This window comes from Loxodonta africana, chromosome 7 (assembly GCF_030014295.1).
Source record: "Loxodonta africana isolate mLoxAfr1 chromosome 7, mLoxAfr1.hap2, whole genome shotgun sequence".
Classification (NCBI taxonomy): domain Eukaryota; kingdom Metazoa; phylum Chordata; class Mammalia; order Proboscidea; family Elephantidae; genus Loxodonta; species Loxodonta africana.
The window spans coordinates 28687788-28705918 of NC_087348.1; the positions used below are offsets into that span (position 1 = coordinate 28687788).

Genomic DNA, 18131 nt, shown 5'->3' on the forward strand with positions numbered 1-18131 from the left:
GCTAGGAGTCAAGCTTACTGAAATGTTTACACTAATATTTAGATAATAGTATTTACCACTAATATTTCTAGAATTTATAAGGCAGGTTTATATTCTATTATTGAATGTCACAAAGATCATATTTTAAAGACAAGGCGTTTTTCCATTTCGTTCATATTCAACCGGGTAAAATGATGGGCACCCAAGGTAAAAGCATATTATGGCATAATGCAAAGAATAGAGCACAGGTCCCAACTTGTTATCTCCTTAGAAATCACATTTTCTGAATCAAGTAGTCATTATCTGGGCAGTTCATGAGTTCAAACAAAATAATTGTATTGGACAAATATGGGGAAAAGGACATACCTCGTGGTTAGAAGGCTAAGAGTAATTTGACTTGTCGAATATAATAAACTGTATTGAGGGTAAAATTTTAATATAACACTCTTCTGCGTAGTCCTTTAAGGACATTTACTCCTGGTTTTATTTGGTGGTCCATTCAAGTTTGCTGTTGTCATTGATTTAACTGTAGGACTAAACATTCTTGTATTTTAATATATCAGCACACACCTCTCACTAAAGCACTAATGAAACACATAAACAAGAAAGCAAATAACATCAAAATAGTTCCTAAAGAACTTTGACTTAAGTTCTCTCCTATTGGAGAGTTTTTCAGTTTTAAATATTTGTCTATAGATTTACATAGGTTTTATTTTTTATGCTTCCTTACTTGAAAATGGATTTAAGGTAATATATAATCCATTTTTTTATATAATCCATTAGTTAGAAAGCTTAAACATCACATTCTTTTGTACACAATTAAAAATATATATAGCTATATAATTTATACTTATTTCCTTATTTTTTTTAGTCCAAGAAGGTAAGAGTTATATTCTTTCCAAGTAGTATCATATATTACATTAGACTTTAGAAACAGACATTACCTAAAAATAAATGTTTAGTATTGCTGATTGATTAAGGACATTCATGTCTACTCAGGTTTGAATGGATCACAATTTCTGGGAGATTTAAAGGAAATCATCTAGCATACGTTCACACAGAGTGTTACTAGAGAGACATTTTAACTGAACATTTGATTTTCATTCTCTAAGACACTTGAAAGAAGACTACTGCACCATGTCAGTTTATTGTTCGTTGAACAGAATATGGTCATCACTCTTCTCAAGAAACACTTCTAAATATGGGCTTATGAATTATGTCTTTTCAAGTGACTTATGTATTCTATGTACACTAGGCCATGGGAAACAGCAATAACGTCACTGTATTTATTCTCTTGGGACTTTCTCAAAGCAAAAATATTGAAATCTTCTGCTTTGCATTATTTTTATTTTGCTATATTGCTATTTGGATGGGAAATTTGCTCGTAATGATTTCTATCACTTTCAGTCATCTAATTGACCAACCCATGTATTTTTTCCTTAATTACCTCTCTCTCTCTGACCTCTGTTACACATCCACAGTGACACCCAAACTAATGACCGACTTACTGGCAGAAAGGAAGACCATTTCCTATAATAACTGCATGACACAGCTCTTTACCTCACATTTCTTTGGAGGCATTGAGATCTTCATCCTCACAGGGATGGCCTATGACCGCTACGTGGCCATCTGTAAGCCCCTGCACTACACTGTCATCATGAGCAGGCAGAGGTGTAACACAATCATCATAGCTTGTTGTTTCGGAGGATTTGTACACTCTGCCGTTCAGTTATTTCTCACTATCTTCTTACCCTTCTGTGGCCCCAATGAGATAGATTACTATTTCTGTGATGTGTATCCTTTGCTGAAACTGGCCTGCACTAATACGCACACCATAGGCCTCTTAGTCATTGCTAATTCAGGCCTAATTGCTTTGGTGACTTTTGTTGTATTGATGTTGTCTTATTTTTTTATATTATACAGGCTCAGAGCATATTCTGCAGAGAGCCGCAGTAAAGCTGTTTCCACTTGCAGTTCTCACATAACAGTGGTGGTTCCATATTTTGCCCCTGCATTATTCATTTATATTAGACCAGCCATAACTTTTCCAGAAGATAAAGTGTTTGCTCTTTTCTGTACCATCTTTGCTCCCATGTTCAACCCTTTGATCTACACCCGGAGAAACATGGAGATGAAGAATGTCATGAGGGAAGTTTGGTGCCATCAAATCCTCTTGGAAGGAAAGTAACTTTTCAGAACCATTCCTGCTTCTCAGTCTTTGGTCCCCTGGAACCACAGCTCTGAATAAGATCAATTCCCATCGTCTGTCCTGACTTACTGTTTGGAGATAGAAATCAGAAAACAGAAGACACATCCTCTTTTTTTTTTTTTTTTTTCCATGCTTCTGCATGACACATTATCAATAAGTTGAGCATTATTATTATTTATACTCTCCCCTGGTGGCAGGGTAGTTAGGAGCTTGGCTGCTAACCAAAAGGTTGGCAGTTTGAATCCATCATCTCCTGCTTGGAAGCTCTATGGGGCAGTTCTACTCTGTCCTGTAGGGTTCCTATCAGTCAGAATCAACTTGAAGGCAACAGGTTTGGTTTATTTTATTTATTTATTTATTTTGGCTATCTGACTTAATCTTTAAGATTTTGCTCATATGATATGAAATAACCAATTTCTTAAAGATAGAGTATTATATCACTTATTGGACCTTGTAGTGAAAGAGATAAATTATTATGTAATTTTTTATGCCTTAAAATGTTATGAATAAAACTCCTTCAAATTTTTATTTTACTGAACTACAAACATAGAAAACAGCACATATCATCCATATTCAGCTCATTCATTTTTACAAGCCGAGTACTATCATATAATCAGCACCCAGATCAAGAGTCAAAAATTACAAGTTATAAGGCCTTCTCATGTCCCTTTATAAGTACTACCTCCCAAAGTAATCACTTTCTTTATCTCTAGGATCGTAGATTAGTTTTATCTGTTTTTGTACTTTTTGGCAAAGGAATGATGCAGATTATATTCTTTGGTGTCTGACTTCTTATTGTAAGTTTTATGATATTGACTTATGATGTTGTGTGTATTTTCTGATTATTTATATTCATTGATGTACAGTATCTCATGGTGTGAATATATGACAATTATTTTATTTTTTCTCTTGTTCCTATACGTGACTAGTGCTGCAGTGAATATTTTCAACATGTCTTCTGGTGAATATATGTTTTCAATGGTTTTGTTCATCATGGTTCATTTGTAATTAAGACATAAATTTAAGACAGTGATTGTGTCTTGTGTAGCCTAGTATCTTACTGAAACAAAATAAAAGTACATGAAAGGAAAAAAAAAGAGTTACCCGTAGGAAGAATGAAAAAAAAAAAAAAAAAACCTTAGAAATATGTGAAACTTCTGGTATTTCTAGGGTCTATGTGATGAGGTGTGGCATATGCTAATTAATTTCAACCAACCTGTCAAACAGAAAAGCACTTAGAAGTAAAAAGAGAGAAGCGGGGGAGGAAAGCTCTGCCAAAGGTAGTTTACTCAATGGAGCTCAGAAAAAATTCCCATGGATAAATCATCAGGTTACATTAGCAAGATTAACACATAGGAAATTAACACTGGGAAATATTATCAAATGGGATCCTTACTGTAGCATAGGGAGTTGCTTGGCATATTAAGTAAAACTGGGAAAATTCTACATCAGAGTGCTAAGAAGGAAAAATATGTACTTCAGGGCCTCCAAATAAAGACAAAACCAAATCAAACCAAACCAAACCAAACCAAACCAAACCAAACCAAATCCATTACCTTTGAGTTGATTCTGACTCATAACGACCCTATAGGACAGAGTAGAACTACCCCATAGTGTTTTCAAGGAGTAGCTGATGGATTTAAACTGCCGAACTTTTGGTTAGCAGCCTCAGCTCTTAACCACTGTGCCTGCAGGGCTCCAGATAACCACACACATCATAGAAAATGAGATCTTTCCTGGGGCATCTATTCCTGTCCTAATTGCAAGAATAAACATGCTCATATGGATTAACCTAAAAGACACCATACTTAGTAAGGTAGAGGGTAGGTGAAAAATTGAAAGACTTTTGATGAGATGGATTGACACAATGGCTACAACAACCAGTTCAAACACAGCAATGATTGTGAGGATGGCCTAAGACAGGGCAGTGTTTCATTCTGTTGTTAAGCAGGGTCACTATGAGTTGGAACCTACTCGACAGCATCTAATAAAAACAATAACAAAACAAGGGAAAATTTCTTTTTGTCCAAAAACTATGCTCTCAATAAAAAAAGTACCGAACATAGGACAGAATTAGACTTTAAATAGTTTTTTCAGAATAAAACTGCATTTATTACAGCTCTCAGAAACAAAATATGGTATGAATATGTTTATGTATAAGTGAAAATTTAAAAACATGATATAGGATAGAGTCTCACAATTGCCCAATTTGTAAAAAAAACAAACAAATTAACTTAAAAAAATAAATAGGTGATTTTAATTAGACAGTTGATGGATATACCAGAGTGATTATATGCACAGAATTGGCAAACTGAATTTTAGATATTAATAAATTACTAAACACAGAATAGAGATGTAGGAAGATATAAAAAGTTAAGGGACATTAACAGACATTGGGAATAGAGTAAAAAGGAGAAATGTACTCTATCATGCTCCTGGATTTTGGAAAAAGTAAAAAAGAGTTATTTAGAATTGACAGAAAAATATTTAGAAAAAAGTCCACAATGAATAAAAGGAGATATTCTTAAAAAGATCCCAAGCTATCATCTAATTTCCCACACGGACTTTTTCTGTGAGTTGAGGGCAGGTGGTATTTGGGTATCTGAGACAGAAAGGCAGAATTAACACTTAGTTGACAAAGTGCAGCCAGAAAGGGAGATGATGTCCACCTCAAGATATTTGCCCAAATAACAGGGATAAGTTAAAGGTATAGTGAATCTAGCTCAAAAGCTGGGAATGGAGTTAAATTGTTTTTAAAAATCTTATATTTTTGAGTTTGTGGTAAAAGTACCAATTTAAAGTGGACTGTAAAAAAAAAAAGTAATATGTCAAGGATACATTTTTAAAAATAAATTTTTACTTGTGTAACTTTCTTCTTATGCCTTGATATTGACCAAACACCTATCTGCATACATCAGCCTTTCTTTAAAAAAAATTATTGTGATATTTGACAAGGGCCCAAAGTCTGTCAACTGGGGAAAAGACAGTCTTTTTAACAAATGGTGCTGGCAAAAATGAATGTCCATCTGCAAAAAATGAGACAGGACCCATACTTCACATTATACATAAAAATCAATTCGGGAGGCGGGGCCAAGATGGCTAACCAGTCAGAAGCTTCCACTGAACCCTCTTACAACAAAGACTAGAAAAAACAAGTGAATCGATTACATATATGACAATCTATGAACCCTGAGCATCAAACACAGAACTAAGGAATAGATCTGAGCAACAGTGGAGGGAGAGACAGTACAGAAGCAGCAACGAGTTCCCGAGGTAGCGCCACGCCTCAGCTCCAATTCCTTGTGCCATTCTTTAGTGCGAATGTAATGGGGCTGATGATAGTTTCCTGAGACATGGCAGATTCAGCAAAGGAAGGCAAGGAAAGTGGCGCACCCCTGACCCTGTGGAGTGTCTACAGTGTGGCCAGCTGGGGATTTCAGGAAGCAGCTGTTTCAGTGAAAAAAGGCAAACAAAGTGCCAGGCACCCTGACCCCCTGGTGTGATGGCTGCTGGCCTGGCTCTGGGGTTTAGAACAAAGCTGCTTCAGCTAAAGAAGGCAAGTGCTGGATGTAACCCTCACCCCCTGGGGCAATCTCAGTGGGGACACAGCCACCACACACAGGCTATACACACCTGTGGAATCTGAGATGAAACAGTGTTCTTGACACAAGTGATTTTGTCTAACTTACCCTGTGCAAATCAAATAGCTCTTTCTTCTGAAAGTATTCTCTCCTATCTAGCTGATCCCTCCCCTCCCCCCAACTTCAGCTGGCTTCATTAGCAGTTGAATTCCCTGGGCCTGAGGTAGAACGTGCCATGCCCTCTCTGGCCTATTATCCTGGCCTGGAAAAGAAGGAAATTAACAAACGAGGGAAAAATACTTTCCTGACTCCCCTAAACTGGAAGATCAGAGCAGAAGTGGCTCAAGTCCAGGCATAAGTGATACACAGACTTTAGGTTTCATCCCTACATGGAACCAAGTGGCTATTATAATGCAAGGGCAAATCTGTTAGAGGGCTGACTGTAATTGTTTCAGCAGGGCAGTGGAGACACAGGTTTTGGAGGTCTGATACTGCTCTGCCTATTAAACAGAGCCCTCACCTACCCACAGAAGGGATCTGAGGGCTGAGGCTCCATCCACACCACCTAGCCACCCACGAAAGAGGTCAGAGGATAGTGGTACCTTCCAGTCTTTACAGGTATAAGCATAGGGTGCCCTAGGTACAGCTACAGAGCCCACCCACCAAAGCATGCTAGGAAACAGAAACTCTCCTTCCTCACTGATATTTGGGGGAAGGTTCTCAGCATCCTGCCCTTCTCAGGCTGTGACCCCCTGCCGCTACCAGAAACAAGCACTTATAACCATCACCACTACACCTCTAAGATAGTAGGTGAGAGCCTACATCACACAATAGGTAACTGACTATCAGGACACCTGACATGAATCTATACAAGAATAGTGAATGCACTCACAGGCTCATATACCTGGTAACAGCTCTAACCATCTGGTAGCAGGGCATTAGTTCTTCAAAGGCTCCAATAATCAAGTTAGTGCACTCTAGTAGTATATCTGGGTATATTGAAACAAAACAAAGCAAGAAGATAGGACACAATGAGGAAACATAAAATAAGTTATTACAATAACTTATAGATGGCTCAGAGACAGTTCAATATCAAATCACATAAAGAAACAGACCATGATTTCTTCAACAAACTCCCAAAAAAGAGAAACAAGGACTCTCCCAAATGAAGATATATTCCTAGAATTGCCAGATGCAGAATACAAAAGGTTAATATACAGAACACTTCAAGACATCAGGGACGACATCAGGAACAAGATCAGGCAATATACAGAAAAAGCCAAGGAACACACAGATAAAGCAGTTGAAGAAATCAAAAAGATTATTCAAGAACACAGTGAAAAATTTAAGAAGTTGCAAGAATCCATAAAGAGGCAGCATTCAGAAATTCAAAAGATTAACAATAAGATTACAGAATTAGACAACTTTATAGTAAGTCAGAGGAGCAGAATTGAGGAACTGGGATGCAGAATCGGGGAGACGGAGGATAAGGCACTTGGCACCAATATACTTGAAGAAAACTCAGATAAAAGAATTAAAAAAAATAAACCCTAAGAATCATGTGGGACTCTATCAAGAATAACTTGCAAGTAATTGGAAAACCAGAACAGGGAGGGATAATAGAAAATAAAGAGAGAATAGTTGAAGATTTGCTGACAGAAAACTTCCCTGGCATCGTGAAAGATGAAAGGGTATCTATCCAAGATGCTCATCAAACCCCATTCAAGGTAGATCCCAAAAGAAAGTCACCAAGACATATTATCATCAAACTTGCCAAAACCAAATATAAAGTGAAAATTTTAAGAGCACCCAGGGACAAGCAAAGAGTCACCTACAGAGGAGAATCAATAAGTTCGGACCACTTGGCAGAAAACACATAGGCAAGAAGGCAATGGGATGACATATGCAGAGCACTGGAGGAGAAAAACTGCCAGCCAAGAATCATATATCCTGCAAAATTGTCTCTCAAATATGAAGGCAAAATTAAGTCATTTACAGATAAACCCAAGCTTAGGGAATTTCCAAAAACTGAACCAAAATTACAAGAAATACTAAAGGGAATTCTCTGATTAGAAAATCAATAATATCAGAACTCAACACAACACTAGAACACAGAACAGAACATCCAGATATCAACTGAGACAGGGAAATCAAAAAAATAACATAAGATAAAAAAATTCTCAAATCAGGGAACCAGTGATGTCATCATGTAAAGGATGGCAATAAAGAGGGATGAAATAAAGAAGGCGTAGATCTTCCATATGGAGAGGAAATCAAGGCGATATAAGGAGGTACAAGTTAGCTTTATACTAAGAGAAACAGATGTAAATATTAAGATAATCACAAAGAAGACTAACAATTCCACACTTCAAAATAAAAACCAAGCTAAACATAAAGACTCAGCAAAAACAAATTCAACTACAATGATAAAGAGGAACACACAATTTACAAAGACAAACTTCTCAGGACAAAAAAGTAAGTGGAAAAATGAAACTGTCAATAATGAACAAAAAAAGGCATCAAAATGACAGCACTAAACTCATACCTGTCCATAATTACGCTGAATTTAAATGGACTAAATGCACCAATAAAGAGACAGAGAGTGGCAAAATGGATAAAAAAAAATAATAATAATCCAACTATATGCTGCCTAAAAGAGATGCACCTTAGACTTAGAGATACAAACAAACTAAAACTCAAAGGATGGAAACACATATATCAAGCAAACAAAAATCAAAGAGCAGGAGTGGCAATACTAATTTCTGACAAAACAGACTTTAAAATTAAATCCACCACAAAGGATAAGGAAGGACACTATATAATGATTAAAGGGACAATGTAACAGGAGGATATAAACATATTAAATATTTATGCACCCAATGACAGGGCTACAAGATACATAAAACACACTCTAATAGCACTGAAAAGTGAGATAGACAGCTCCACAATTATACTAGGAGACTTCAACACACCACTTTCAGTGAAGGACAGAACATCCAGAAAGAAGCTCAATAAAGACACGGAAGATCTAAATGCCACAATCGACCAATCTGACTCCATAGACATATACAGAACACTCCACCCAACAGCAGCCAAGAATACTTTCTTTTCTAGTGCACATGGAACATTCTCTAGAATAGACCACATATTAGATTCCAAAACATCAAAATATTAAAAAGCATCTTCTCTGACCATAAGGCCGTAAGAGTAGAAATCAATAACAGAAAAAGCAGGGAAGAGAAATCAAATACTTTGAAACTGAACAATACCCTGCTCAAAAAAGTCTGTGTTATAGAAGACATTGAGGATGGAATAAAGAAATTCATAGAATCCAATGAGAATGAAAACACTTCCTATCACAGCCTTTGGGACATAGTGAAGGCAGTGCTCAAAAGTCAATTTATATCAATTAATGCACACATACAAAGAGAAGAAAGGGCCAAAATCAAAGAACTATCCATACAACTTGAGCAAACAGAAAGAGAGCAACAAAAGAAACTCTCAGGCACCAGAAGAAAGCAAATAATAAAAATTAGAGCAGAATTAAATGAAATAGAGAAAGGGAAAAGAATTGAAAGAATTAACAAGGCCAAAACCTGGTTCTTTGAAAAAATTAACGAAATTGATAAACCATTGGCCAAACTGAGAAAAGAAAAACAGGAAAGGAAGCAAATAACCTGAACAAGAAGTGAGATGGGCGGTATTACAACAGACCCAACTGAAATTAAAAGAAACATATCAGATTTCTATGAAAAATTGTCATCTAACAAATTTGAAAAACTAGAAGAAATGGATGAATTCCTAGAAACACAGTACCCACCTAAACTAACTCACTGTGGTAGAACAACTAAATAGACCCATAGAGAAAGAAGAGATTGAAAATGTAATAAAAAAAACTCCCAACAATAACAACAAAAAAGCCCTAGCCAGAATGGCTTCACCAAAGAGTTCTACCAAACTTTCAGAGAAAAGTTAACACTACTACTACTAAACCTATTTCAGACCATAGAAAAGGACGGAATACTACCAAACTCATTCTATGAAGCCAGCATATCCTTGGTACCAAAACCAGGTAGACACCACAAAAAAAAAGAAAATTATAGACCTATATCCCCCATGAACTTAGATGTAAAAATCCTCAACAAAATTCTACCCAATAGAATTCAACAACATATCAAAAAAATAATTCGTCATGACCAAGTGGGATTTATACCATGTATTCAGGGATGGTTTGACATTAGAAAAAAAATTAATGTAATCCATCAAATAAGTAAAACAAAAGACAAGAATCACATGATTTTATCAATTGATGCAAAAAGGCATTTGACAGAATTCAACACCCATTCATAATAAAAACTCTCAGCAAAATAGGAATAAAAGGAAAATTCCTCAACATAATTAAGGGCATTTAAAAAAGCCAATAGCCAACATCATCCTAAATGGAGAGAGCCTTAAAGCATTCCCCTCGAGATCGGGAACCAGACACGGATGCCCTTTATCACCACCTTTATTCCACATTGTGCTAGAGGTCCTAGCCAGAGCAATTAGGCTAGATAAAGAAATACGGCACATCCGGATAGGCAAGGAAGACGTAAAAGTATCTCTATTTGCAGATGTCATGATTTTATACACAGGAAACCCTAAGGAATCCTCCAGAAAACTACTGAAACTATAGAAGAGTTCAGCAGAGTATCAGCATACAAGATAAACATACAAAAAATCAGTTGGATTCCTCTACACCAATAAAAAGAACATCGAGGAGGAAATCACCAAATCAATTCCATTTACAGTAGCCCCCAGGAAGATAAAATACTTAGAAATAAATCTTACCAGAGATGTTAAAGACTTATACAAAGAAAACTACAAAATGCTACTGCAAGAAACCAAAAGAGAACTACATAAGTGGAACAACATACCTTGCTCATGGATAGGAAGCCTTAACATAGAGGCCTCCCACTTTCTTCTTCTTTTTCAGTAATGGTTTACTTAACTGGGGCTTCTTTCTCTTCCGTATGAAGTTGGTGATTTGTTTCTCCATCTCATTAAAAAATGTCGTTGGAATTTGGATCGGAAGTGCATGGTATATATAGATGGCTTTTGGTACAATGACATTTTTACAATGGAGTTGTGGAACTACCCCACAGAGTTTCCAAAGAGCAGCTGGTGGATTCAAACTGCCAACCTTTTGGTTAGCAGCTGAGCTCTTAACCACTCAGCCACCAGGGCTCCAAGGTTGACTCAAGATACAACCTAATCCTGTAGATTGAGTCCTGCCTCATTAACATACCTGCCTCTAATCCTGCCTCATTAACATCATAGAAATGAGGATTTACAACACACAGAAAATTCACATTGGATCACAAAATGGTCAACAACTACACAGTTGTGGGAATCATGGCCTACTCAAGTTGGCACACATTTTTGGGAACATGATTCAATCCATAATAGTAATACTCTTTGTTCTGAAATTTTCTTTGTCTGATAATTACATATATTCTCTTTCTTTTCCCTGATGTTTAGCATTTTATATATTTTTTTCATCCCTTTACTTCTAACCTACTTGTGTTTTATAAAGTCCATTTTCTGTATATGCAGCATTTAATTGGCTTGTGTTTTGTTTCCTAACTGGTAATGTCTGCTTTTTAATTGAAGTTTTTAGACACTTTCAATTGAATGTGGTTATTGATATGGTTGAGTTTATGTCTATCATCTTGAAGTTTTTTTTTTTTTGTCTTACCTGTTTATCCCTCTTTCTTCTTCCTCTCTGTCTCTTGGATCATCTAAGTATTTTTATGATTCTATTTTATATTTTTGCTTTATTAGCTATATATTTTTTTATTTTAGTGGCTGTTTTAGAGATTTAGTGGGCAAACGTAACATACCACATCTACCTTCAAGTAATTTTGTACTTCATATATAATAAATTTACAATAATATATTTACATTTTCTTCTTATCCTGCTTTTATGTATTGTTGTCATACATTCTATATCTAACATAGGCTGCAAGCACCAAATATATTGTTAATTTTAAAACAAGGTCTGTGATCTTGAGCCAATTATTTATTCTAAGAAGTTTTTTTTTCCTGATTAATAGAGGTAAAAATTCTTACAAAAGTGTCTTTTTTAATGATTAAATCAGAACTGCACTTAAAATGTTTAATAGGGACCAGCATATAATTATATAATTGTGATTATTTACTTCAAGATAATTTATCTGAATTTGGTTTGGTTTTTTGTTTTTATGGTCACCTGATCTTTGACAAGGGCCCAAAGTCCATCAGATGGGGAAAAGACAGCCTTTTTAACAAATGGTGCTAGCAAAACTGGATATCCATCTGCAAAAAAATGAAACAGGATCCATACCTTACACCATATACCATTGAAAGTATATCAAAGACCTAACTATAAACCCCAGAACTATGGAGTTCATAGAAGAAAAAAATAGGATCAATGATAGAAGCCTTAATACATGGGATTAACAGGATACAAACCATAACCAACAACACACAAACTCCAGAAGATAAGCTAGATAACTGGAATCTTCTAAAAATTAAACACTTAAGCCCATCAAAGACTTCACCAGAAGAGTAAAAAGAGAGCCTACAGGCTGGGAAAAAAAAGTTTTGGCTATTACAAATCACACAAAAGTCTAATCTCTAAAATCTACAAGAAAATCCAACATCTCTACAACAAAAGACAAATAATAAAATTAAAAAATGAGCAAAGGAAATGAACACACATTTCACCAAAGAAACCATTCAAGCGGCCAACAGACACATGAGAAAATGCTCTAGATCACTAGCTATTAGAGAAATCCAAGTCAAAACCACAATGAGATACCATCTCCCCCCTGCATTACTGCCACAAATCAAAAAGCAGGAAATAACAAATGTTGGAGAGGCTGCGGGGAGATCGGAACTCTTATGCATTGCTGATGGGAATGCAAAATGATACAACCATTTCGGTAAACGGTATGGCACTTCCTTGGAAAACTAGAAATAGAAATACCGTATGATCCAGCAATCCCACTCCTAGGAATATATCCTAGAGAAATAAGAGTCATCACACAAATAAATATATGCACACTCATGTTCATTGCAGCATTGTTCACAATAGCAAAAAGATGGAAACAACCTAGATGCCCATCAACAGATGTTATACAACGATAAAGAACAACGACGAATCTGTGAAGCATCTCATAACATGGATGAATCTCGATGGCATTATGGTGAGTGAAATAAGTCAATCACAAAAGGACAAATATTGTATGAGACCACTACTGTAAAAACTCATGAAAAGGTTTACACACAAAAAGAAACAATCTTTGATGGTTACGAGGGAGGGAAAGGGTGGGACAGAAAGAATCTAAATAGACAATAGATAAGTAGTAATTTTGGTGAAGGGTAAGACAGTATACAATACTGAGGAAGCCAGCAGAAGTAGTACAAGGCAAGGTCATGGAAGCTCCATAGACACATCCAAACTCCCTAAGGGACCAAATTGCTGGGCTGAGGGCTGTGGGGACCATGATCTCAGGGAAAATTTAGCTCAACTTCCGTGAGATAACTTATAAAGAAAATGTTCTGCATTCTACCTTGGTGAGTAGCTTCTGGGGTCTTAAAAGCCTGTGAGCCACCATCTAGGATAGTCTACCTGTCTCACCCCTTCTGGAGCAAGGAAGAATGAAGAACGCTAAAGATACAAGGGAAAGATTAGTCCAAAGGACTAATGGACCACATCTACCACAGTCTCCACCAGACTGAGTTGAGTAGAACTAGAAGGTGCCCGGCTACCACCACTGACTGCCCTGACAAGGATCACAATGTAGGGTCCCAGACAAAGGTGGAGAAAAATGTAGAACAAAATTCTAATTCAAAAAGAAAGACCAGACTTCCTAGACTAACAGAGACTAGAGAAACCTTCAGAATATGGCCCTTGGACATATTTCTGCTCAGTGATGAAGTCACTCCTGAGCTTCACCCTTCAGCCAAAGATTGGACAGGCCCATATAACAAAATGAGACTAAAGGGGCACACCAGCCCAGGGGCAAGGACTAGAAGGTAAGAGGAAAAAGGAAAACTGGTAATAGGAAACCCAACTTTGAGAAGGGAGAGTGTTGACATGTCTTGGGATTGTTAACCAATGTCATAAAACAATACGTGTACTAACTTTTTAATGAGAAACTAGTTTGTTCTGTAAACCTTCCTCTAAAGTACAATTTAAAAAAAAATTATCTGATCTAGATGAGATGTTATAAAATATTGACTTTTCTGAAATCTTACATGTCCTCATGTGACTACATGTGCTGCATAGATATTTTGTTCTGTTTATGGAGGGGACACCAACTGTTTATCAGTACTGATGACTCTAATTCCATACACATTACAGAATTGCAACCACTTAGGGGAAAGTGTCTGGGAGTAGTCAGAATAGAACTCTCTCTTTCTTTCTCTCTCTCTTTTCTGTTCCAGACTTCTTTTAACTCTCCAATATCTTTGAAAAATAGGTGTGAGTCCTGTTCCACCTAGCAGAAGATCTGTGCTAATTATAATTTGTTTTACTTTTTTTCTTTTCTTTTGCTTTCTACAACCCAGCTTTCCATCTCAGCAATGATAGTTCATTGCTGTTGAGGATGGTTAATGGTTCAGGGGAGAATGGCATAGCAGGTCATTGAATTAATCGCTAACTGATTCTTATGCATCTATATTGCTTTTTTTCATGACTTCAGTTGGGATTCTATATCACTTTCCCTCTGTCTTTGATTTTCTTTGCCCTCCCCCTCTCCAGAAATAGAGAATTCCTCCAATGCAAAGCCAGTGCTCCCACAGGGCTACACAAGTTTCCCTCCTGCTCTTCAGAGGAGAGATGAGCCAGAGCTAGAACTTCCTAAGCCTCTCTGGGTCCAAGGAACAGTGCTGACCTCTAGAGACACAGTGTCCAGAGTCTGGCTCATGTAAAACTGGAAGGTAAATTTACAGCCTGAAATAAACATTGTAAAAAAATGAAAATTCCCAGGAGGCTGAAGAATATAACCTTGGGCAACCGGTTAGTGTTGTTTGGTGAGGATCCCTTAAGAAATGCATTTGGACATTTTCTTATATTTTTTCAGATATAGGCATAAAAGAGATGACTCCTAGGATATATATATGCCAGAGCTTTAACAGATATGTCAAAATGCTCTTGTTTACTTTCGAGTTTGAGCAGATGTCAGGGAGTTGTATCAGTATCTAAAACCCTGGACCACTTTCTTCTGGCATGAATACACCCTTCTCTGTGAATCCGGGGTAGTTTCTGGTGTAACTAAATCTTCAATTTCCCTGCAAAAAAGGAGCATTTTCCTCCTACAAATGCAAGGAAAGCAATTCGGAAGACATTGTCAAAGAATTGACCTAGATTTGCCTAAACCGCTGGTTTATAATGTTACATAGTATTTCTGAATTAAATTCAGATTTAAATCGTTAGTAAACTGAAACTCAGGGGGAGACCGTGACCAAGATATTTTCCTGAGTAATTCGTAGTGGTTAAGTGCTGCGGCTGCTAACCAAGGGTCAGCAGTTGGAATCCGCCAGGTGCTCCTTGGAAACCCTGTGGGGCAGTTCTACCCTGTCCTATAGGTTCGCTGTGAGTCGGAATCGACTCGACGGCACTGGGTTTGGTTTTTGGCTTTTAATTCAAAACTAACTTGAAGGCCATCCAGAATTGATGTACAGGTAATCACCTTTAGTACCTTTGTTTTGGAATGTATTCTGTTATTTTGAGGCTTTAAATTGAGATGTGGCATATCATAACTTGAGCTATAGTTGGAACATATATATATGTACTGTTTTTTTTACAATGCTTAGTTTTGTTTGTATATTATAAACAGGGTTTGAGTTTTTGGAAAATATATTTAAAAAGAATGAAATTTTTGAATTGTCAGTGACCTCCAGCCTCTAATCTTTGGAGAATTTTCCATGTTTCCAAAGACTATTCTCCTAAAATTGTTTAGATTCATCAGAATCCAGTAAAGTAAGTTTGTCATGAGTCGCATGCTAATACCAAGAAGAAAAACTGTGTGTATTTAGTGGCTACACTAGTTGACTTAGAGTCCAGATTTTACAATGTTGACTTGCATCTTAATGGGCAAACAGGATTTTTAAACAATACTACAAAATATGTTAATTAACTTTTTAACTTTAGTAGCCTGAAAAATATAGGCTACTGATTTAATATTAAGTGCCCACGTAATCAATGCTATCAACAGCTCAATTTAATTTTGTTAACAACGTATTATCCACATTAATGTTTTTCCTGATTTCCCTCCTAAATGTATGTTGCAGTTTTATTTTTATATATTTCATCATAAAATCTGATAGGCGATGTATGTGCCTGTTTGCAGGACAATTTAACTAGTTTTTTTTTTAATCCCTACATTCAAAGCAAGAAGATGATAAGGAAGATATATATATATATATGTATATATACATATATATATATATATTTATATACGTACATACCTGGGAGTGATATACCACCTATCCTACCTTAGAATTTCTTATTTCATGTATCCCTCATTGTTCCCATGATGTATCCATACCTCAGTTTAATAGATGTTCTAAGTCAAGTTTAGGGAGGGTCAATGTTTTGCCCAGGTGAGCACATTAATGTAAATGGAGCCATCCAAAATAGTTCTACTTATTCCTTGTTAAAATAATGTCATAAGTGGTAAAAGAAATTAAACTGTATGAAACAATTATGGGGATAAAGTATAGAGATTGTCTAAAGTCATGCTGTATGATTAATTGTCATCTACTAATGTACAAGGGTTTTTTTTTTTTTAAACTGATAACAGTTACTACGTAAAACCTAAGAATCAAAATTTTAAACAAGAAGTTATCCACACTTCAGGTCATATTATTTCACCTGCTGTCAAACATTTAAACATCAGGAGCATCTCTGATTTGGGAAGGAAATTCAGTTTTTTGTATCTGTTTCTTCCAACACTGTACAATAAAATGATTGAATTAGAAGAGTATTTTAATTCTTAAGTCATTCTACTAAGTAGCCTTGCTTACCATTTAATAATTATTTTAAAATTAATCTCAGTTTATGCACATTTATACAAAATAATGCAACATAATATTTTCATAAATAAACTGTCATTTGCAATTCTAATTGTGACAAAATTTTTTATTAGCAAAATTACGTTTTGTGGAGGTAATTTAACTTGTAGGCAATTTTGAGTATGAGATTTGTTGTCTTTGTGTTAAAAAGAGAGACTAAAAAGCCTTAAGACAATATTAGAGACATAACATGACCAAGTTGAGACTTCATTTTCTTAATGTAGTCAAAGAGAGTAAGCTCAATTTCAAGAGTATTGCCCTCTCAATGTATGAGACATTTTAAAGCCATGTCTGTTTACCACCTAAAATAATCTCAAGTATTACCAGTAAGACAGCTATTTGAAAAATGCTGAACTTGTGAATCTATACATTTTTATTTATTTATATTTATACATATTGTTACTATATCATTATAACCGTATCATTAAAAACCAGTGTCTGTGGGCCCCAGCTATGGCTGCCACACCTGATCTAGGATAAGGTAGGTAGCTCACCTGAATCCTACTTAATTCCTCAACAGCGAGGAGAGGAACACTCAGAAGTGTACAGTTCTGTGGTGCATTCTTCCATTACCTTTGTGTAAATCCTGTTCTGACTGTATTATACAGAATAATGTATGATTATCCTATACAGAATAGTGTTATACAGAAATACATGAATAAGTACCATAATACGTGTTTTATAGTCACATTGTGCAACATCATCATTTATTAATTTTTGGTGACTACAAATTTTTCTAATATAGAACTCTATAAATTGTGTATTCAATTAGCTTTTTTTAATTTTAGTAATTTGCACCATTGATTTTACTGGTTATAGGGTTTACCTTAAAACATTCTTTAATACTAAAATACAAAAAGAAGACAAAAATATTTTCTCTAATTATTTTTGAGATTCACAAATTGACAAAAATTTTACTCTCTGCTGCATGTATTTCAACAATTTTTTGCCCTGTAACATATTCAGTAAATTTGTTTTTCCAAGTTCAATATGCAGTCCTCCCTTTGAGCCCCCCATTTTGTGGAACATTACCCACACTGCAAATCAAGCAGCTCAAGAATTAGGCACATGTTTTTTAATTGCAACTGAATTATTTTTTTCCCAATTCAAATCCATGCAGACAATTCCTAGAGGTGACCCCTATCATACCAGGGGAAGTGAACGTGACATGAAATTAAAACTGTGCTATGAACAAAGAACATATTTGAAAATTATCCACAAACTGAATTTCTTGCATTAAAGTTAAATTAATTTTTGTT

General features: G+C 35.8%; 1 protein-coding gene across 1 annotated transcript; it reads left to right on the forward strand.

Annotated features, from left to right (window-relative positions):
- The first annotated feature begins 1202 nt into the window (after positions 1-1202).
- Positions 1203-2167, forward strand: LOC100663956 (olfactory receptor 4P4-like). Its single transcript, XM_003423426.3, has one exon. It carries the CDS (start codon positions 1238-1240, stop codon positions 2165-2167), a length of 930 nt encoding a protein of 309 aa, XP_003423474.2. The 5' UTR covers positions 1203-1237.
- Positions 2168-18131: the final 15964 nt, after the last annotated feature.